The 22,833-nt window shown below is 44.8% G+C and overlaps 1 protein-coding gene across 1 annotated transcript; it reads left to right on the top strand.

Moving 5' to 3' along the window:
- Positions 1-8,867: 8,867 nt before the first annotated feature.
- Positions 8,868-14,415, top strand: LOC125925971 (major histocompatibility complex class I-related gene protein). The gene is given in 4 exon segments (XM_049635285.1): positions 8,868-9,009; positions 9,665-9,848; positions 9,850-9,935; positions 14,265-14,415. Coding segments are annotated over 4 exon segments (516 nt in total). The 5' UTR covers positions 8,868-8,894; the 3' UTR covers positions 14,396-14,415.
- The last annotated feature ends 8,418 nt before the right edge of the window (positions 14,416-22,833 follow it).

The following is a 22,833-nucleotide window of genomic DNA, read 5'->3' as shown; positions in this document are numbered from 1 at the left end:
CAGGTTTACTTTGTTTGTTTGTTTGTTTGTTTGTTTGTTTGTTTTTCCTCCTTACCATAAGCCCTACCTATAACAAAAGATCCTAGAAAGATAAAACCATGGTTCTGGACTTGTTTAATGGGTGTAAGAAAAAATAATTGAGTAGGAGGATTTTTTAAATTTTTTTAGGGGATCCATGTCACTGGAAAAGCAGATGCCGTCTGTTGTCCTAAATACAGGAGAAGGCCCATGGACTGGAAGCACCAGGCTTCTCTGCCTTAAGCAACTGCTCATCCAGCGAGGGACTGGTACTCCTGAGTGGTTGGCAACCAATGTCTACAACTCGGTCTGGGTCACCACCATAGGTGGTGACTCATGAACTTGACAGTCAAGAGCTCTTTTAAATCATCTGTGTATTAATTCCACAAATGTTAGTTGATGGGCTACTATGTGTCAAGCACTTTTGGAGATATAACAGTAAACAAGACAGACATAGTTCCTACTTCCACAGAAATTTAATCCAGTAAAGTCCCACCATTCAAGTCAGAAATGGGAAAGACTAGGGGTGAGGAGGATAAGATACAAATGATGGAAAGAGGAAGGGAGAAAGAAATGGATGATATTCTAGAAGCTCAAAGCTTATATATCACCTACATTTTATCCTCAAAGAACTCTCCAATAATATCCCCTGCACAGAATCTTTCATGTAATTGTCTCACTAACACTTGTAGGCTAAGGAAAAAAAAAAAAAATCAAGGTGAGGAAACCCAGGCCCAGAATAGAGAGGTTGACTCAGCTCATATAATGAGCAGAGTCCGAAGCAGATACAGGTTTTCGAGCCCACAGTCTGGGGTTTACCACAATGTCACAGCACCTTTGGATGTGGATATTTGGCACTTTGATCATTGGTGTAATTTGAAATAAAACAAGTCAGCTATAAAGGGTAGGAAAGGTCATTTTGTGTTGGTTATTCTCCTGTTGACTCGTTAGACTCCAAGCCTTCTCTGTCCTGCCTTGTGCCCTAGGAAGTTGACTGCTACAGATTGCATTACCTAGTGCTCTTGCAGGCTAATTTCAATTTGGGTTCACCAGTGGGAGGCACTGAAAGGAGAGAGATGAGAGAGCAGGGAGGAAAGAGAGGTTGGGGGTATTTTCTTCTTCCTCCTTGCCCTCTTTCTGCAATGCCTCTGGTAGTAGCTGTGTCCCTCTGCGATATAGTTTTGCCTGAGTAGTCGCTTCTTCATGGATCTAGACCCACTGAACCTTGATAACACTATTTGCTTCTCTTATCTCTGCAACTCTAGGAGTGATAATGGCTTTCCCTGATTGCTAGCTTCTATGTGCGCCATCATCCCTCATTTAGTCCCTTAACCTTGCCCATACATACACAAAGAGTCTCTTCCTTCAGGTCTATTTATGTGACTCATTTGGAGTGAAGGCTGCATCCTGCCAGAACCCCAACTGAGCATTCTGAGGGATGTTGACAAGGAAGGGAGACAGGGTTATGAATGAGACTTGGTCTATGTGATATTTGTGCCTAATGCTGGCCTTGAGTAGGAGCTTCTAGATGGGGAAACATGGGGAAGAGATACCAGAGTGTTTGGGGTCACGACTCCAGGAAATGTCAAGATAACTCCAATGTCACTTCCAGAGTGTTGCTTTCATTGGCTCCCCAGCCTGTAGTAGACTGTTTGTCTGTAGTCCATAGTGTCTGTCTACAGTTCTATAATTTTCTATTTGCAAAACTCTTCCCTTAAAGGCAGGGAGAGATCACCTCATTCTTTTCTTCTTTATTTCCCAGGCAATACCTAGTGACCAATAGGCACTAATACTTCCTGAGTGAATTTATATTAAAGGTATTATCTCTAAGAAATTGAAGTTATCTGACTGTGAGCCATATAGAATTTGGACAGCAATCATGACTACAAATTTGCAACTGTGGTTTTCTGTAGTTGTGGAATGTGTATAGAAATGTGTGTAGAATGTGTAGGGGAAAAAATGATGTTTCACACTTTACAACTCATCCTGTTCTTCACTTCAGCCTGTGTGAAACTGTGACCTGATGTGTGTGGGTGTAATTAGTGTGGGGCATATATGGGATCTCTCTTGCATAGCCATATGTGGTTTGTGTGTTTCATCTTGAAATAGTCAAGGTCAGTCTCTTGGTACTAACTCAGAACTCTATGGGTGTATCAATCTGCTATATCAATCTGTTTCACAAATGGTAGGGTCCTTCAGAGACAAGGACTGGTAATGGATAAGCCCCCTAAGTTGCCAACCAGACTAGTGTTAAAAGGCAGACTTGCAGATTATCTGCTTAGAAATGGCCTAGAGTTCAAAGAGTTAACATGAGAAAATGTGGGCCTTTGCTATAGACTTTATTAGACTTCGGTCTGTTTCCATGGAGCTGTTGCCAAGGTACGTGTAACCAAAATTTCTCTAAGACAATGTTCCACTCCCCTAAGGCTCTCTTCTTTTTGGCTGACATGGAATCTATCTAAACTTGAGAAATTGAACTCATTTGTAGGTTTTTCTTCTGACTAGTTAAAATATCTGCCTATTCTTTCTTAAAACCCATTGACCTCAATCTTCTTACCCCAGGGGGTTGCCAAGAACTGGAGGGAAGGGGCATAAGTTAAAGATGAGGCTCTTTACACACTTGTTTTATGAAACCCAAATTGAGACAGAGGACAAAGGACATTCTTTCTGATGTCCCAATTTATACTTATTCTGGAATACCTTTCAAGAGTATGCATATCAAATTACATTTTCTTACAACTTCAGTGAATCACTTAAAAAGAGTAAGATTCATAAGCTGGAGTTCTTCTGGGAAATATGAGACCATATGGTCATCATTGTATACAGAGAATACTAAGAAAAAAACCTACCAGAGCTCATTCATTCATTCTCTAAAGCTCTACGTGGCCCTATGGGGTTCTCCTTACTATTTATATTCCTCTGTGCACCCTCCTCAAGGACTTGGGCTTGCTGTTCTCTCTGGCAGTTTCTTCTCCTATGGCTCACTTCCTCCCTGTACCCAAATTTCTTCTCAAATGCCACCTGCTCAGAGAGGCCTTTACTGGTCCCTCTATCTAAAAGATCAGCTCTCTTCATACGGTCTCTGTCTCTGCTTTACTTTTCTTCACACGCGTTATTACCACTTGATCTTGTATTATGTATTTATCTATTGCCAGTCTTTGTCATCGAAAAGAGCTCAGAGAAAGGGACTTTGATGTATTCATTGCTGTATCCCTAGCAGCTGGGTCTGTGCCTACTGGAAATTCAGAAAAGAATAAAATTTATATGAGATAAGACATTGGTAACCTCCAAAAGGTAGTCTTGAAAGAGGAACTTAAAAAATCAACTTGTCACATTCAGTACTTGGGGGCCTTCAATAAGTTCCTGTCTTAGGTGAGTGGTGAGGAGAGAGATTAGCAGTTTTTATTGGGCATAGAAGCATCCACGTGACTGCATGTTTTGAGGAGTGTCCAAAGATCCTTTTAACTAAAAGTATTACTGTCTGCTTCTCCCCCTCATTCCCACAATGCCTGAAATTCCAAAGAGTAGTTCCCAGGAATCATAATCATTCTGATTGTATTAAGGCATAGGGCCATTTGGGAGAAAGAACAAATACTAATTGGAATTTTGTTGACCTGGTTATCCAATCAGGACCCACAGCCACTTGTAAGAAGATCTGGAGCCTGGGCCCTCAGGGACTGGGAAATCGGGGACAATGAGTCATTGTGACACAAGGGGGCGGGAGAGAACAGGGATGACCAGGCGAGGAGGAGATTGAAATAGAGCCTGGAAAGGGGAAGTGCCCCTATGTTAGGGCCAGTTGGGTAATCTAAGGTGGAGGGAGTGCCCATGCAAGAGATCAGAGTGTGAATCCTGTCTCCTCCACTTAAGGATTCTAGGGATAATCTTAGGCAATTTTCTTGATTTCTCTGCCCCTAATTTCCATCTGCGAGATGGGAATTACAAGACCTACTTCAAAGGGTTGCTGTGAGGAATAAATGAAACTCATGTTTATCAAGGACTTAGCATGGGACCTAACACACGGCCTGTACTCAAGAGATAAATTGGAGTTCTGATGGTTGTGATTCAAATGCTGCTGCCCTTCACGGACCATTGGAGGCCCAACTTCATGGACGGTTTGCTACCTCCGTCTTGGAGCATTTCTGGATTCCTTCATATGAGAACAGAGTCTGTCTTTGCCGAGCTTTGCAGAGTACTGGAGTACTCTGTTGGTACTTCCTTCATAGCACTTACTGCTTGCTGCCCTGTGTTGCTGCCTTGTATTTATTTCTGTCCATGCTTTAGGTCTGCAATAATACTGTAAGTTCCTGGAGGACAGAACTGGGATCTGATTTGTTTACTGTTCCTGACATTGCCTCACCATTCCTTGTACATCACAGATACCCATAAATGTACATTGCTCCCACAGATGAATATCTGCAAATACCTCATCAATTATTTTATAATCCAGTAATTTTCACAGTCCTTTGTAAAAATGGCCCAACTAGTCAACCTACAGGTTAAAGGGAACGTAATTTAGAATGTGACCACTGCATCTGGTCTAAGGGTGGTTTAGTTGTGGTGTTCAGGCTTGTCAGCAATATCTGTCAGAGGCTGCTGGGACAGGGCAGCCAAGGTCCTTTAAGAAGCAGTTGGACTGGCCTGGATAGAAGACTAAATTCTAAATTGCAAATTTTCAGGGCGCCTGGGTGGCTCAGTGGGTTGATCTTCCCACTTTGGCTCAGGTCATGATCTCACAGTTTGTGGGTTCGGGCCCCACGTTGGGCACTGTGATGACAGCTCAGAGCCTGGAGTCTGCTTCGGATTCTGTGTCTCTGTCACTCTCTGCCCTCTCCCCTCCCCCAACTTGAGCTCTGTCTCTGTCTCTCAAAAATAGACGTTAAAAAAAAATAAAATAAACTGCAAATTTCCATTCAATAAGTGAGTTGATGCTGATAATCTGTCCTTGAAAAAGGTGAGAGAAATCTAATTTCATAATTATTGGAACAAGAAGAAAGAATCAAAAGATCAGATTGAATTGTATGAAATACAAAATGGTCAGATACAGGTTTTTTTCAAATGATTCTCAACCTGCGTAATTATACTATCTGATCATCTGAGCAACGTATCTATAGGATATAAATTATCATAAGGTCTAATGTGCCAAGAGAGAAAGGGTACCATGGATCTCCCCCTATCTTTTCTGTTCTGAGTTACTGACTTAACATCTGTCCAGCAACTTCCCATCATGGCTGAAGTAGCATTTCGGAAGCCCAACTAAGGAGCAAGCGTGACCTGTACTTGTGGACACACCAGATGGGTAAGTGGGCCTGTGGCAAAGCAAGGGGAGAGGGCTGCGATGCCCTGGAGCAGAGCCACGCCGCAGCTGCAGGAGGGTAGGCAGGCAGATGACCGGCAGATGAAGGCCAGCCTTCAGGGGCAGAGCAGCCTTTGAAGTCAGGCCTGGCTGGTGGAGACAGACTGCTCGGAAAAACCAGGACCTGGCTTGAGATTGAGGTTGGCAAAAAGACATCACGCTGTACTTGGACAGCATTGTCGACGGACCATGTTTCTAATTCCCTCTTATAAACTCTGGATAATGCAGATTTTTATAAGGTTATATTTTCATAAGAAAGTGAAGTTATATGAATTGTAAATATGTATGTAAATATGTATGGAGATGACGTCAGTGACACTCATAGCCTAGATCCTCCCGTTGCGCAGGGATGCTCCAAGTTGCTGATGCTTGTTTGTTTTGTTTTTTGCTTGTTGGCCTGGGCATATAGACCTGATGTCATAAAAGGAACCCCAGATTCCAAGGGAAGTTCTATCTATACCAATCCAGCTTAGCTCAGAAACACAGTCTCTTTGAGGGTGTCTGGGTGGCTCAGTTGGTTAAGCATCCAACTCTTGGTTTCAGCTCAGGTCATGAACTCATGGTTCAGGAGTTTGAGCCCCGCATAGGGCTCCATTAGCACAGACCCTGTTTAGGACTCTCTCTCCCTCTCTCTGCCCCTCCTCCTCTTCAAACTAAACTAAAAGAAAAAAAAGAAACAGTCTCTTTTTAAATCCCTTTTCCTTCTCTCCCATTCTTTGCCTGGAATTTAATTTCTGTAGGTTTTTTTCCTATGAATAAGTGTGGAAGCGATTCTGAACTATTCTTCCCCCCTCTGTCCGCTCGAGCCCCAGGCCTTCTTGCTGCTCCTGGAACATGCCCTGCCTTCCCTTTCCTTCAGGTCTTTGTACAGTCCCCTGCCTGAACTGGTGTCCCCAGATACCTGCCTGGCTCCCTCACTCCCGGCAGTCACTGGTTCAGAGGTCACCTTCTGGGGGACGCCTTTCACAAGCATCCCTGTTTTAAATTGTACTGCATAGTCCCCTTTGCAACTTTATATCCATTCTACCTTTTAAGAGACATGATATATATTTATGTATTTTGCATTGTCTGCCTTCCTCCCCTCCATCTATTAGGGCGAAGCCTTCACAAGGGCAGACATTTGTATCTGCTTTGTGTGCTGTGTGCTTAGGGCCTGGAACAGTGCCTGGCACAGAGGAAGCGCTCACATGCTTGTCGAATACACGGATGGATACTAAGAAGATGTGAGAACTAATGTTCATGATTTGCTCTTCCTCTTGCCTCCTTTAAACCGTTGCGTATCTGCAGAGTAGCCACAAAAGCCTTTCCAGATGTAGAGAAGTGGAACGGTTTCAAAATCAGTTGCAGGTTCAAGCACATACACCTTGTGCAGATTCCAGACTAGGTGCAAATTAGATTTCAGCTCTGCTCCCCATTCGCCAGCCTGCACTTTCCGAAAAGTATTTTTAAAGGTATGCATTCCAGGTTAAATAGATTCCTGTGCATCTCAGCATATTTCAAGGCAGAGAAATAAAATGCTCTGCCAAAAACTTAATTCACAAATATTTATGAAGCTCCTACCATGTGCCAAGCCTCCCTGTGGTAGGCCTTGGCAGGAAACACAAAGGAAAAAAGCAAAGTCCCAGTCCTTAAGGGCTTTAGCATCGAGAAGGCGGTAGAAGGCAAGTGAAGATAAAGAGAATAGAAGGCAGAATGTGATAACTATTGATTCGGGGGTAGTGCTTGTCCTTCTGCTTCAATCTCTGGATCTTATTTTTACAAGAACCAACATTTTTTTGGGGAAAGACACTTATGCCCAACTTGAGAGTGTCTTCCACTGTTGCCTCCTCATCCCAACCCTCATCCCCCCACCCCCCCAGCCCCAGGAAGGAAACAGAGAAGGTAAAAGTTCAGAGCCATGGAAAGGGGCCTTCGGGTCTTCAGTTCTGCCCAGGCCTAAGGAAGGAAGACCAGACTTCATCTTGCTCAGTGCTGCAGCTGACGTGCAGAATACCACCTCCACGGAGGGGCCCACGGGGCTGGGTGCCTACTCTGAGCCCTGCCAAGCGGCCCCCACCTCTGCTAGAGAAGCAAGGAGAAAGGAGAGAACAGTTCTGCTTTTACAGAACTGGTGCAATCAGGCGGAAGGGGCCCCGGCAGGCCTGGTTTCAGCCTCAGGGAATCCTGTGTCCCCTCATAGTTAAGGTAAAGGCATCCTGGCCTTGGGGCGGCCGGTTCTAAAAGACAGCCTACATGAATTCTTTCAGACACAGTTTTAGAAAAAAGCAAAGTGTGGACAGACTTGTATGCACCAAAGATTACCTAACCGCTTGTGAGATGATTTTGTTAAATTCTATATATATATTTTAAATTTTTTTAATGTTTATTTTTGAGAGAGATAGAGAGACAGAGAACAAGCAGGGGAGGGACAGAGAGAGGGAGACACAGAATTCGAAGCAGGCTCCAGGTTCTGAGCTGTCAGCACAGAGCCCGATGTGGGGCTAGAACTCATAAACAGTGAGATCATGACCTGACACGAAGTCAGATGCTTAACCGACTGAGCCCCGCAGGTGCCCCGATATTTTTTTCTTAAATATATCTTACAAATAAAGAGGAAGAAATAAACATCATTAAGTAGTATTCAGCCTGGGGAATGGGAACCTGACACCCATCCATGATTCTCCGCAGTGGCAAGAGCCACATGGGAAGATCTGAGTTCTCAGAGAATTCACAAAAGGACAACAGCATCCACCTGGGTAATCTGGAAACACTCTGGGGAGGAGGTGTCTAGTACCGTCCCTAGACAACCAAGAGAAGTCCCTGGATGTGGATGTGGCCCCACATGTTAGAGGGCCTCACTCTGCTCAGCCCCCACAGCCTTCCGCAAAGAGCGAGGAAAAGCACTGTGCTTTCAAAGGACTTTTTCTCAGGAGGCTGAGCCCTCATGTGGGTTCTCTGAGTGATCTGGGGTGTGTGTATGGGTGTGCGTGTGTGTGTGTTTGTGTACATACCTACCCATGCACACACAGGGGCAAGGTGGGAGCCCTCATTTATCTACCTAGAGCCTTCATTCATAAAACAAGGGGGTGGGTTATCAGGGTTTGCAAGCCCTCTTACGGCAACCCTGGGGGACCAATGAGTGATCATGGGTCCTTCCCGGAAGCCCAGGACAGGGCTCTCTGCTTCACTTCCAAGATGAGATTACCTATAAAATTTCATCCTAAATTTCCAAACCTGGACAGAAAGAGCCTCCAGGTCTTGGGCTAGAGCTCTAAGATCCTTTCTAGGCCCCAGTTCCTAGGGTTCTGTGATTCTGTGAAAGGAAGTGACAGCTAGGTCCCAGGATGCAGCTGAACCCAGAGCACTAACGTGGGTTGTCTGTGACTCTAAATATCTTCCTTTTAGGCCTCCTTCCCGGGGACTCACTCTGACATCTTTTCACCTGGGCAATTCACTGCATTTATTTATTTCACTGAATTTATTTCTCATCCCATCATTACCTATGAGTGTCTCTTGGCAGAAGGAGCCATGGGCTCTGTAGATGGTGGAGAACCCCATGCCTGGTCACCGGGAGAGGTACACTCAGCCGCCAAGGGGCCAGCAGCAGACCTTCAAGGTGGAACAGAAGCAGCTGCAGAGTCAGCACAATCACTCAGGTGGTAGCAGAGACGGGCCCGCCCCTGCACCAGCCCCCATCCCTGCAGGTGGCTGCCCTGGGCTGACAGTGAACTCGAGTAGCTGGTTGCTGAGCTGCACTCTTTTGGCAAAGCCTGATGGCGTTCAGTGCTTGCCACCTGCCCTAAGCATCTTCCGAGTCGTCTCTTCTCAGGAGCCCTCTGTCCTTTGCCCTCCATATCTCTATGCCACGCCCATTCAGGCTTCTAACCTGTATCTTCTTTCTCATTCTGAATCTGGCCATTCTGTGTCTCACTTCCTGGTAGCCCGGCTCAGTGAGCCGCTTGCTTATGTACAGTGACTTGCTATGTTAACTTTCCCAGGATATTTTTGGCTCTTGCATATCTTTCCCTTTTGCATAAACTTTACCACATTATAAAGTTTATCAGTGTGGGTCATTCCCATTATCGGATAATTCCCCAAGGCAAAAATGATCATGTTCCTATGGCATGCAGGAGGTATTCTGCAAACATCTGTTGATGAGTGGGTTATCTCACAGGAACCTCCTGGAGGCATGCCTGTGGGGTGATGTATTTGGGGGCAGAGGACGCTTCCAGCCATTCCCCTAGTCATCACCTGGATGCCCACCTCCACGTCCCTGTCTAAGCCCCTTCGTGACCTGCACGTGTGTGCCAGGGTTTCACAGTTACCAGAGAATCATTGGCTCAGAGTTGTTGGAGAACAGAAGCACCATGTTTCTCCAGCAGGCCTATGATGGACAAGATTTCACGATCTTCACTAAAGATATCCTTTCCTGGATGGTTATTGATAATGTGGCTCACATTACCAAGTGGGCACAGGAGGCTAATTGGCATGAGTTAATATCAAAAGAATTGGCTAGAAGAAGAACATACTGCTTCATTAGAGAGGTTCCTGCAGTTTGGGGAAGATATCCTGCAAAGGATAGGTAACAAGAAGGGAGAACACCAGGTCCCTACATCCTCAGAACCCTTGGGTTTATATATAACTTCCTCTAATCTAGGTTATAGTCACCCTATTCTGAAATCCACCTTGTTAGTTGCTCTGTGGTGATCTGTAACTCCCCGTGAAAACTTCCCTTAGTTACTTTTTATCAGCATCTAGACAAGATTCAGCAACTCCACTTGTCTTGACAGAGTGGAGTACTTCCAAGGGACACCTTTTTTCTGAGGTATCCGGTGAGACAAATCCTTCCATCTCCTGTCAGTGATAAGCTGGGAAATACTTTGGGAAGGAGCCATTCCTATAAGGGGTTTATTAAACTGAGGGCTCATACAATACCAGTATGAGCGAAAATCTGGACTTATAAAGAAAACAAATGGAGGGTCTTTACTAGATTTATCATAAGATTCCTTTCTGTATAAAGTTCCTCTTAAACATTAAAGATATGACTCAGTTGGTCACCTTTTAGTTAATACAGACTTTTCACATAATCTTAACATTCAAAATGCATTTATGTCTGTATCATGCTATGGGTAACTCCTAGATACAACATGCCTTTTCCCCTAGGAGTGATCTTTAATGGTGGGACTTTCCAGAGCTGTGACAGGCTTTGGGGAGGCATCTGGGTCACAGTTATGAATGTGGACTATCTGCCCGAGAATATCAGCTTTGGAGGCAGATGACTAGAGTTTGAACTTCAACCCTCCCACTCACTAGCTGAATAACCATCTTAATTGCAATGGTTGCTGGTAACAGAAATCTACTCAAACTGGCTTAGACACAAAGAGGAAGCTATTTGAAAGACAAGAATCAGGGCTGTGTGAGAACCCAAGAAACTAAAACCAAGATTTGGATGGCTTTTTCCATGAGGTGGGGATGTGGCAGCCAGCATAAAGCTTATGCATATCCTCCTAGCTTCACCATTCTAGAGGAATGGGCTTCTCTCTCCCAATTCTAGCTACAAAAATACTTTTTTTCACAGGAAAACTACGGTTGGTCTGAATCGGATCGTGTGCCACTCCCCAGACTAATCACTGCAACCATCAGGACGAGTTTCTAAGATTGGCTGTGGGTAACAGAATCCCAGTAAGAAATAACTGGCACACTCAAAATGATTTCACTGAATAGAATTCAATCACGGGATCATGCACAGAGGTACAATCAGGATTGGGGAGACCAGTAAGTCACAGTGAAGTACCCAGAGATTGCAGCACAGGGAAACCGTTACACCCCCAAATCTGAAGGGGCGAGCAAGGACCGGTGCCCTAGAAGAAGCGCCTTCTAGCAAGTGCTGTGCCTGTGGAGAAACACAGCAGCTGGCAGACTGCAGTGAGGTGGTTGGGGTACAGGTGTTTGTGACCCCAACCCTTCCCTCTTTTGGCTCTCTGACATTTGCTGAGGATGCTCCTCCACCGGCCAAAACTACTCAGGCCAAGGAGACCCCAGGGGCAGTCTGATGAGCATAACCTCCCAGGGCACGAAGCCAAACACAGAAGGTCAGAGACCGGATCTGGGGGCGAGAGAGAGAGAGAGAGAGAGAGAGAGAGAGAGAAACCAATACACTGTGGGCTATGTTTGGGTGGCAGGATTAAAATTGATATGTTTTAGGGATGCCTGGGTGGCTCAGTCAGTTAAATATCAGACTTCAGCTCAGGTCATGATCTCATGGTTTGTGGGTTCGAGCCCCACGTTGGGCTCTGTGCTGACAGCTCGGAGCCTGGAGCTTGCTTCAGATTCTGTGTCTCCCTCTCTCTCTGCCCCTCCCCTGCTTGCTCTCTCTCTCTCTCTCACTCAAAAGTAAATAAACATTAAAAAAAAAAAAGATTGGTGCTTCTTAACAGAAGCACACATTAGAGTCAGGTAAACTAATTTTCTAATATGTGTTATGTGTTTGTCAGGAGCAGGGGTTCTTATTATCAGAAAAAAGCAGAGCTAATAGATGCTAAGCAAACAAAGCAATAACCTTGAGTAAAATAAAGTTGTGATAATGCCCAGACCACAGACATTGGTGTGAAAAACGTACATGGCAGCACTTTGTACACGGTAGTTCTCTGCTTACACATTAAATGTCATCATTGTTGTCAGACCGGAAAATCTCTGACAGCTTAGGATCTGGCTGAAATCTACGGCTGACTTGGGGTTGTGCTGGACCGTTGATCACGGAGACATTTTAGGGCAAGTCTGGGCAGATAGGAAGAGGGACCAGATGAATCTCCACTCCCAGATTTTGATGAGTGGCATAACCTTTGAGTGCAAACAGGGGTGCCTGGGTGGGTGGCTCAGTCAGTTAAGCATCTGACTTCGGCTCAGGTCATGATCTCACGGTTCGTGGGTTCAAGCCCCGCATCGGTCTCTTTGCTGACAGCTCAGAGCCTGGAGCCTGCTTCGGATTCTGTGTCTCCCTCTCTCTCTGCCTCTCTCCCGCTCATGCTCTGTCTCTCTCAAAACTAATAAACACTAAAAGAGAGAGAGAGAGAGAGAGAGAGAGAGCTGTTAGTTGCCTGCCCTCCTGCTCTCAGGGAAGGGAGGGAGAAGGTAGGAAAACTGGAACAAAGTTGCTGTAAGTTGGGATGTGAGGGTTAATACCAACCCTGTTGATTCTCCCTGGGATGAGAAGCTCTTGGGAAGACAGGGGAGAACCTGGACCGCTGGGTTGTGTGGGAAGAGTACTGGAAGTATGGCATGGATACCTCTGCTCCCCCTCCAAGCCTTAGGAAAAAGAGAAGGAAGATTTTGTTGAGACAAGGCTCCTCCTTTTATCAGAGTACCAGATAGCAAGGTGGGGTGTAGGGGTGAGGCCCACGGATGGGTGGGAGGCAGCCCTTCCAGGATGTTGTCCGGCTCTGCGTGGCTCACATCTGGATGGGACCCAATTCGGCGGGAACGTGAAGGACAGCACCATCTGGAAAATTAGCAGAATAGTCAAGGAGAAGGAAGTCCACGTAGGGACAGGGTGTGGTGTTTTTTGTTTTTTGTTTTTGTTTTTTGTCTTTCACTACAGGTGCCCCTCTGTGATGCGAATCTCTGTGAATTTGAGGGCATAACCACAACACAATCTGTTTATTACCTATGTTTGTTTCTGATGGCGGTCACTGTTTTCATCCATTTGGCTGCATAACAAAACACCACAGGCTGGGTGACTTATAAACAACAGAAATGTAGTTCTCATAGTTCTGGAAAATGCAAGTCTGAGATTAGGGTATCAGTGGGCTCAGATGAGGTCCCTGGTCTCAGTTGGAGACTGTGGACTTCTCATCACGTCCTCACATGGTAGGACTGGGCCAGGGATCTCTCAGAACTTCTTTCTTTTTTGTTGTTTTAATGCTTATTTTTGAGATAGAGTGAGAAAAAGACGGACCACGGGCCAGGGAGGGAATCCAAAGAAGAATCCGAAGCAGGCTCTTGAGTAAAATGAACACAGAATCTGAAGCAGGCTCCAGGCTCTGAGTTGTCAGCACAGAGCCTGATGTGGGGCTCAAACTCACAAACCATGAGATCATGACCTGAATTGAAGTCAGATGTTTAACCTGCTGAGCCACCCTGGTGCCCCTCAGAACCTCTTTTATAAAGGCATTAATCCCATTCATAAGGGTTCCACTGGCAGGATTTAAGCACCTCCCAAATGTCCCACCTACTAATACCATCACCCTTACTGGTTACGGTTTCCACAAGTGAATCTGGGGGGTGGGCGGGAGACACATACATTCATACCATAGCAATCACAAAAGTGCCGGCCCAAGGACACAAGGCAGTTCAGAGCCCAAGCAGAGCCAAGGTGGCTGTGGTATCTATTTGCACTAGCATGGAGTTGAAAAAAAAAAAGGAAGGCTGAGTTCTAATCTCCAGTCTTTTGCTGAATTACTCATCACAAACAGTCACACATTTTGTAATTCAGTTTTCCTATTCTGTGACTCATAAAAGTATTTCAAAGGTTAACAGTAAATGATCCTGACACACTTTCCAAACACTCAAAGCTATGAGGCTACTCCACTCTGCCCACTTAGAGGACAGAACTTGGCTCACCTCCACATTCGTCATTCACCAGCACGCTGCCCTAGAGGAAGGTACACAACAAAGTTTGTTGTTGATGGACCCGCGCTCTGGGTCGTTCTTGGTTTTACATGTTTCCTACAATGAAGAGAATTAATTGGGAAACCCCGTTGCCAATTTCTACTATTGTAAGCTCTGTACCTATGATACCTGTACTGTATGTAACTTTATTTCTTCTTTCTAGAGCCCCATAGGTCAGAGCAAACCACAACTTTTCCAAGGGTTACAACTGCTTTCTGCAGAGTTCATGGCTTTCACCCCCCAGAAATTTGCATGATCTGGTTGAAAAACGGGGAAGAAATTGTCTAAGAAAGAGGTTATGGAGACATTCTTCCCGATGGGGATGGAACTTATCAGACACGGGTATCAGTTGAGCTGGGTCCTCAGAGCAACTGAGGACTCCTTCCCGTGCAGATTGTGGCCTCTGCATGGCTGTTCAGGTCCCCCAGGATAACAATGGGTTGTGGCTATCTGGAGATTGAGAGTGAGGAACAGTGGAAAGCAGGAAACACCATGTGCTTTTTAAAATCAGTGGTTCTCTCACATTTTGGCCTTAAAGCTCCTTTCTTCTTAAAAATTATTGAGGACACCAAGGAGCTTTTGTTTATGTGAGTTATATCTATTGCTATTTACTGTCTTATCAATTACAAATGGAAAAGATTTTTAAGTACAAGAAAACACAAGTACGTATCTATAAGCCATCAGAGAGAGGATGTCATCACACATCAGGTAGCCTCTAGAAAACCCCACCGTGCACATGTGAGAGATTAGGATTAAAAAAAGGGGGGGGGGAATTGTGATGTAGACCTCATAGGCACCCTGAAAGGGCCTTGAGACCCCCTGGGGCATTCGGACCACACTTTGGGAACTGTTGTTCCTCTGTTTTCATTTATTACCCCACCTGAAGCTGTGAAGTGAGAGGTAACAGTAAGTAGTGTTGGGCTACCTGCCGATCACAGGGACAAAAGTCCCCAAAAGTTAGCATAGAAGGGGAGGGGGACTTGTGGATTTTTCCTCTCTTGCTTGTGTTCAGAACCAGACAGCTGAAAGCTGTTGTTGGGTTCACCAACCTAGGAGCTGGAATTGGTCCTAGCCTGGGGCAGAAGGCCTGAGCTGTGAGGCACCTGGAGGCAGGGACTATAAAGTATAGACTCACTCCCACAGCTCATTTTCTGCACCCGCCCCCCCCCCCCAAGCTCCATTTAGAAATGGGTTGGGCCTTCCTTTGTGATCACAGGAGGGCCTGGAACACCTCTCCCATGGATGATGCTTGTGAGGACAGTGGTCTGTTTCACAGGTAGGTGATGCCTGACGCCTAAACATCAGCAAAGAAGCACAGCTTCTGTCCAGGTGAACTGTCCTCCTAAAAGGTGACTCAGAGAAGATATGGTAATCTTGATTTGTCTTTTTCCAAACTATATCTTTATTATTAACTAATACCAACTTTTGAGGGGATTTTATCCTTTGTTTCAAAACTTTAGTAAGTTTTCCCATTTTAACACTTTTCTCCCTGAAATCATGTGAAAATCCTTTTCCTTCTAAAATCATCTTTCAGGGCTGTCTGGGTGGCTCAGTCCGTTAAGCGACCGACTCTTAATTTCTACCCAGGTCATGATCTCAAAGTCATGAGACCAAGCCCCACATCGGGCTCTGTGCTGAGAGTGGAGCCTGCTTGGGATTCTGTTTCCTTCTCTCTGACCCTCCCCTGCTCATGTGTGTGCGTGCGTGCATGGGCACACTCTCTCTCTCTAAAAAAAAAAAAAACAAAAAAAAACATCTTTCAACACATGAAATGTTGAAGAGTAGATACATTTGGAAAATGGGGTTCAGGGTAAGGAAAAGGGAAAGGAGAAATGGGAGATATACAGGTTCTTGATACCTTGGGGAAAAATGAATTCATTCACTAACTATGTATTTAATACCTACTATGTGCTAGGCACTATAGTGGATGCTGGGATATAGCAAAGGACAGATGTAATTCCTGTGGTCAGAGAGTTTACAGACTAGTCTTATAAGGTCATTCCCCTGCCTCTGGCTTCATTAGGTGCACAAATTGATCACAGCTTAATATTGGTGACACTTAGATTATGGGTTTGAGCCCACTGTGGGCTAAGAGTTTGGCTTTGTTTCATAACCACAGACTTCAATCTCAATTCTGGTGATAGTGTACAAAGCATATTATTAGGTCAAAGTAAAACCAACCTGTTTACTAGAAAATCAACTCAGAGAGTTGGTGAGTCATTAATGTTTTCTTTATAAGTATAGTAGTGATCCCAATCCAGGAAGTAATAGCTGCTGAAGAAAAAAAAAATTAACAATGACACACCCCTTTCAAGAATGATACACACTGAGTCCCTTCTTGTGGAGTTTGTGAATTCGAGTTAAAATCTGTCAAGTACTAAGAGAATCTTGACAAAACAGGCTAAAAATGTCCATGCTGGCTTGTCAGATTTTGCTGAACATTGTGTAATTTGTTTTTGAGCTACAAGGAAAATTGCATATATCTGACTAAAGACTTTTCCTTTCAAAGCAAAATGGAGTCCATCGACCTTCTTACACCAGATCTATGATTGGAGATAGCTCTTTTCCAGTTTTTCCTCTAGGAAGCATGGTCCCCCATCCCCTGTGGACTCAAGTCCAGTGCACAAAAAAATCTTGACCACATCCACAATACACACATGGATATCACAGGTTTGAGTATTTATGGCAGAAATATAGGAAGTCATGAAATTTTTGTGAAATTAGAGAATCTCAGAGCTGGAGGGAACCTTCTGATCCAGGGAAGGAGATGTCTTCTACTGTGCCTCTGACTTGAGCATCCAGCCCCCACTGGAAAACCACCAGTGCAGGGCAGCTCACTACACCATGACACGGTCTTTCTCTTCTTTCATGAGAATGTTCATTATGTAAGAGATTTGAACATCACAGATGCCTTTGCTGTGACCCTACAGACAGGATTGGACCAGCCCAGGAGATTAGTCAGTGAGTTTCTACAATGACCTGTGAGTGGCTGGATCATTTTACACATTTTCTGGCCTGAGAGAAAGTGAAAGTGCCTTGTTCTTATGGCAAATCTTCCAGGTAGCTTGGAATCTTGGAAGTATGCCTGGCCCGATCTGTGGAAGTCATCTCATTCTTTCCGATTTTTGTAGGAAAATCAGAACACTAATGATCAGACATTCTATCACTTCAGTGGAACTACAGTGACCTAGACCCAATTGCAACCTTTGGTGAAAAAAAATGATAGTATATCTCTGTCTCAGAAGAGGGTTCAATTCGTCCTCTATTGGCTTCTGGTAGATGGGCCTGACTCACCTTTATGCATATGCTCATTCTCCATATATGCACTGGGAATAAATAAAAGCCCCACAGTGAGAACGAACATCCCCACGATCCTCCTTGCTCCCCTAAAATCCTCACCACCATTTACGTCTGGTCCTGTTGAATTGCTGATCCTAGGATCGAGGTCAATTACACTCGTCTACCCAACTTCCGTGGATAAAGCTCCTATGGCAAGTGTCTCTTTCCTGGTGCCAGCTGAGTTGCAAAAGAGCACAACTGTGTCTGCTTATTTCGGATATGTATATATATATATATATATATCCAAAAAATATAAAATATATATTAACATTTATTTACTTTTGACAGACAGAGAGAGACAGAGCATGAGCAGGGGAGGGGCAGAGAGAGAGGGAGACACAGAATCTGAAGCAGAATCTGCTGACAGCTCAGAGCCCGACACGGGGCTCGAACCCACAAACCGTGAGATCACAACCTGAGCCAAAGTCGGATGCTTAACCGACTGAGCCACCCAGGTGCCCCGATGTCTGCTTATTTTGATTTTAGGGTCGCCGTAGGCAGTTCCTATGTTGTCTTCTCATCAGTGTTACACTGGGAAGAGAGCAGCTTTATTTTTGGAATAGTTTCTCGCAATTAAAATAGTTAAGACTTAATACATTTCTGGATGGACCACTTACAGTGATACAGGTGATATATCTATGTAAATGTCTCATCCCTCCAACTGCCTGGTGCTCTCATCAGAGGTGGGAATGACCAAAACCTCTTCGTGTCACAGTTAACACAAAATTAAAATGTCCCAGTGGATGAAGAGGAGAGGGCAGAGACAAGGTCAAGGATGTGGTGCTAAGACCTTCTGTAATATGCTTGCTGCATTTCTGTTTCTCCTTTGGGGATTTTATAATTTAAGAGTTATTATATGCATGTAACATAAAGGGGCGCTTTTAAATAAGACCTAAAATTTTACAATTTTTGTTTTACTAGAGGTTCAAAATTTCATTATTTCTTAATAATTTTAACTCATGTTTGCTAAAGACAGATGCTCAACAAATGGAATCTATGAAATATTTGACAACATAATCTAAATATCAAAAACAAGCTGTGCTGTCACTAGAATCACATTTTGACTTTGGGTTTTCACTTAATATTTGGGTTAAGAACACTGGAGGAGAAATCTTTAAACTTAGTCCTCCCCCTCCTTTTCCTCATCCTTCCTCCCTCCTCCGTCTCCTCCTCCTGTCCTTCCTTCTCTCCCTCCTCCTCCTCTTCCACCTCCCCGCCCTCCTCCTCCTCCTTGTCTTCCTTCGTCTCCTGGTCTCCTTCTCCTCCTTCAACTACACTCAATTTATGTTTTCTTTTTAAGTGCATACAGACCAAGATGTAGTTCGTTTCCATGGCAGTGTAATCAGGAGGAAAGGCAAGCAGTTTGGAGAGCAGTGTGAAGGTGAGACAAGGTTTTTCTGGGCCAGACTGCCCTGCCACAGGGGTCCTGAGCTGTCCCAACAGAGGGCTGGCCTCTGTCCTCTGCCTTTCTCTTCTTGCTCGCACTATTTTTGAGCTCTTCTGAGTTTTCCCTTAATTCCGAGGAACTGCTTGGTCTTTCCTCTTCTCTCTTATTTTTAGCCAGAGATTGTTTTGCAGCTGTGACCACGAAGAATAGTCATTGACCAGGGAGGCCAGAGATCATTTTCTGCCAGGATCCCTCAGACTGGTCACACCTTATTCTGATCACCCATATCGGGGGTCTTTGTCTTTCACATATGAAGGTCAGGTGTCTCCACGTGCTGATCAGATGAGTGCATGCCTTGGAGGGCCAGTGGATTCGTTTACTGTGAGAAACACGATTGCCAAGTGGGTCAGATATTTGTCTCAGCTGGTCAGCAAATTTTCTGGCAGCAGAGCCTACGTGAGAACAGTGAGTCAGGGTCAAAAGCATGCTTGGTGGCCCCAGAATTGATGCAAGGGACACATTCTTGCTCTTTTGCTCCTCCTTTCACACACAGTCTGTCAGTTCACAGAGCTTTCTCTGGAGAGGAGAGGGCACGCGCCTGGAAGACACAGGCAGCGAGCGGTGCTAGAAGGGAGTACAGGTCTCCCAGACCAGGTGTTTTCCACTTGACTGAGGAAGAGACCCTCATGAGCCTGTCTGAAGCGCCTTCACTACCTCTCTCTCTTTTTAAAAAAATTTTTTCTTTTAATGTTGATCCATTTTTTTTGAGACAGAGAGAGACAAACAGAGTGTGAGTGGGGAGGGGCAGAGAGAGAGGGAGACACAGAATCCAAAGCAGGCTCCAGGCCCTGAACTGCCAGCACAGAACCGGACATGGGGCTCGAACCCACGAACTAGGAAATCATGACTGAGCTGAAGTCGGATGCTTAATCGACTGAGCCACCCAGACACCCCCATCACTTCTCTTTCTTCGGACATTTTGCCATCTTTTAGCCTTTTGTCTCTCTAGGACATCTCTGCATCTTCCTTTTATACTGCCTCCCTTTCTCCAGTGTCCTTCTGTCTTCTGGTAACAAATCCCAATACGAGTGGCTTAAAGCAGCAACAATCATTTTATTATTTTCTGTAGCCTCTGTGAGTCAGGATTTTAGGCAGGGCTTGGCTAGGCCCTTATGGCTCGGGGCTGTGGTCAGATACTGGCTGGAACTGAAACAGTGCAGGACTGGAGGAGCTGGGTGGGGGACAGGCACCTCTTGTTCCAAGTAAACTCAGGGACTCTCCGTGTGGTCTCTGGGTGTAGATTACATTGGCACCGTGGCCTCAGGGTGGCGAGACTGCGTTATGGCCTCTAGATTCCCTCAGTGAGTATCCCAGAAGATCGGGGCAGAAGTGCCTAGTATTTCTATGACCTCACCCTGGAAGTCACAGAGTGTCACTTTTGCCATACTCCAGGCAAAGTCTCAGAATTCTGCTCAGTTTCAAGGGGAGGGGACATGGACCCCAATACTCAATGGAAAGATTGTCAAAGACACACTAAGAAGAACATGTGGACAGGAGATGCTTGTGGTCACCTCGGGAATGATACAATCTGTCACAACTGCCATGTCCCACCATCCTCTCCCCATTCCACCCTGTATTGGCTTCTTAGGGTTGCCATGACAATGTAAGGAAGACTAGGTGGCTTCTAAAACAACAGAAATTTATTGTCTCACAATTCTGGAAGGCAGACTCACAAACCAAGGTGTTGGCAAGGTCATGCTTCCTCTGAAGACACCAGAGATAGAGCCGTTCCAGGCTTCTCTCCTTGCTTCTAGTAATTCCTTAGCCTGTGGCTGTATAATTTCAGTCTTCACAAGGTGTTCTTTCTGTGCGTATCTGTGTCTGGATTTCCCTTTTTTATAAGGACACCCGTCATACTGGATTAGGAGTCCACTCCAGTATGGCCTCATCTTAAGTAATATACATCTGAAACAACTCTATTTCCAAATAAGGTCGTATGTTTAGGTACTGAGTGTTTGGACTTAAACATAAATTTTGGATGAACACAATTCAACCTACAGCACACCCCTATCAAGGCTCTACAGGATCCAGCAAAGCTCCTTTTGCTCCAGAGAATCAGCTTGCAGTTAGGAAATCAAAATAATTAAATGGGTTCACCCTACCGTGAGATTGACTAGTAGTATACCTTTTCTTAACTTTGAATGAGAAGAGTTAAGTCAAATGAATCTGGTGAAAGTTTGGATGGGTCTGGGGAAATTTGGAGAATAGTGATGCTTTCTTTAAATCATACCACTTGCTTTTCTTCCATTTTTAAGGCTCACCATGCAACCCCTCTAGGACAAGGAAGGGTGTTTGTGGCCTCTTGATGGTAAAATGAGTTGCTCATTGATCTACTTGTTCAACAGCTTCTCCTCTTGAGCCAGAGGCTTCTGATGCCTGCCATCTTTGATTCTCAGTAAGAAGGTCATGTTCTACCAGCGGGGGGGATGCTTATGTCTTTCAGTAAGTTAAATATGAGTTCAGAACCCAGGACCCTGGACTCCCCTGGACATAAGATTTCTGAAACATAAGAGCATGGGAACCCCATGCTTGAGGAGGAACCCTCTCCCCAGCCCCCATGCCCAACCACCCAAACTATGGCTGGCTCCAGGGGAACTCATCAAAGCTTTCACTGTGGCCTCTTTCTCTAACGAGTTTCCTTCTTGCTTCCCCACAGCTGGCATGGCTGAGTAAAAAAACCACCAAATACAGGCACTTACAGGGGTGACTTACCACATAGCAAGATAAAAGCCATCTATGTCATCAAATGTATTTTTGTTGTAAATCTCATGTGATAAACTCTGTAAACTCAGTAAACTCTGCCCATTTCTGGCTCATGAACCAACTAAGAACACAAAGAGAGCCACAGCTAATCCATATGGGACATTTGTGAAAATTAGAAAGTTGTTCTTTTTCTCTGGTGGACACAGCCCCAGGCCAGGTCATGGCTTAGCCCTGCAGAACATAGAGTAGATTTCTACCTGATTTTCCCTCTCACTCGGGGTATTCTTGTACAGGGCTCAACCTTACATGGCAGCTCGAGTCATACCATTAGAAAATAGATGGAAATTGGCTGTGGACTAAGATGAATGAATTGATTTGGAAGGGGAGAGCAATGGTGGGAAAAAATAGGTCAATTCATTCAAAACAGTAGAACTAGAAGCCCTGTTTGTATTTTCAAATGGCTAAAATTAACTGAAAGGTTTTACATAATCCTATCTTGGAGTTTATTTATGGCAATCTATTTTTAAAATTTTATGTCATATCACACAGTCTGTTTGCACGATGCCTTGTATGTATTAGCGACTCAGTAAATACTTCTTGAATGAACCAGTACAGTATTTTAATTAGCTAGTCCTCATGGACTGGTGCAAAAGAACAGTGTCATCTTACAACTGAAGTCAGAGAGGGGACATATCCCACCCTAGATGGTGTGACATTCCAGGGGCCCAGAATGAACACTGCAAAGACTCATCTGAGTTCTTCAAAGGTTTCAGCAGCATTAACTTTATTTAATACTCCATCTTGTTATTGCCTTGTCTGTGAGATGAGGGACCCCAAACATTCTAACTATACTTTTGTCACACATATCAGGGACAATAACAGAATTCAGAGTTTCTTACAGGAGGCACGGTTTTTCTTGAAGGCTCTGACAAGAGGTGCCGAGAAATGAGTTCCCAGCCACCTTGTGGGCCCAAATATCTGAAACCCAACATATATCTTTTTATTCTTAAGGCCAGTAGAGTTGTAATATAATCTGAATTTTCCTTTGCATTGTTACATGGGTATTTACTTAACAAAAGTTCTTGAAATACAAATTTCATCAATTCTTATCAATGACCTGGGAAGTGTGTGAAACTGCTTGTTCTGAGCAGAACTGATCATGTATAATGTGTCCTCTCCCCCTTCCTCCCTTCAGAGTTGGCTGAACCCAGTAGGAACTTCTGCATTTGCCCTTGGTGGGGGTGGGGTGTGAGAGAATGTTTGAGACCAGAAGGTTCTGAGTCGGTTGGAGCTGGACAGTTGGAGCTGAAAGGCGGAGGGGCAG

This window comes from Panthera uncia, chromosome F1 (genome assembly GCF_023721935.1).
Source record: "Panthera uncia isolate 11264 chromosome F1, Puncia_PCG_1.0, whole genome shotgun sequence".
In the NCBI taxonomy this organism is placed as follows: domain Eukaryota; kingdom Metazoa; phylum Chordata; class Mammalia; order Carnivora; family Felidae; genus Panthera; species Panthera uncia.
This window is presented reverse-complemented; position numbering and strand designations above follow the sequence as displayed.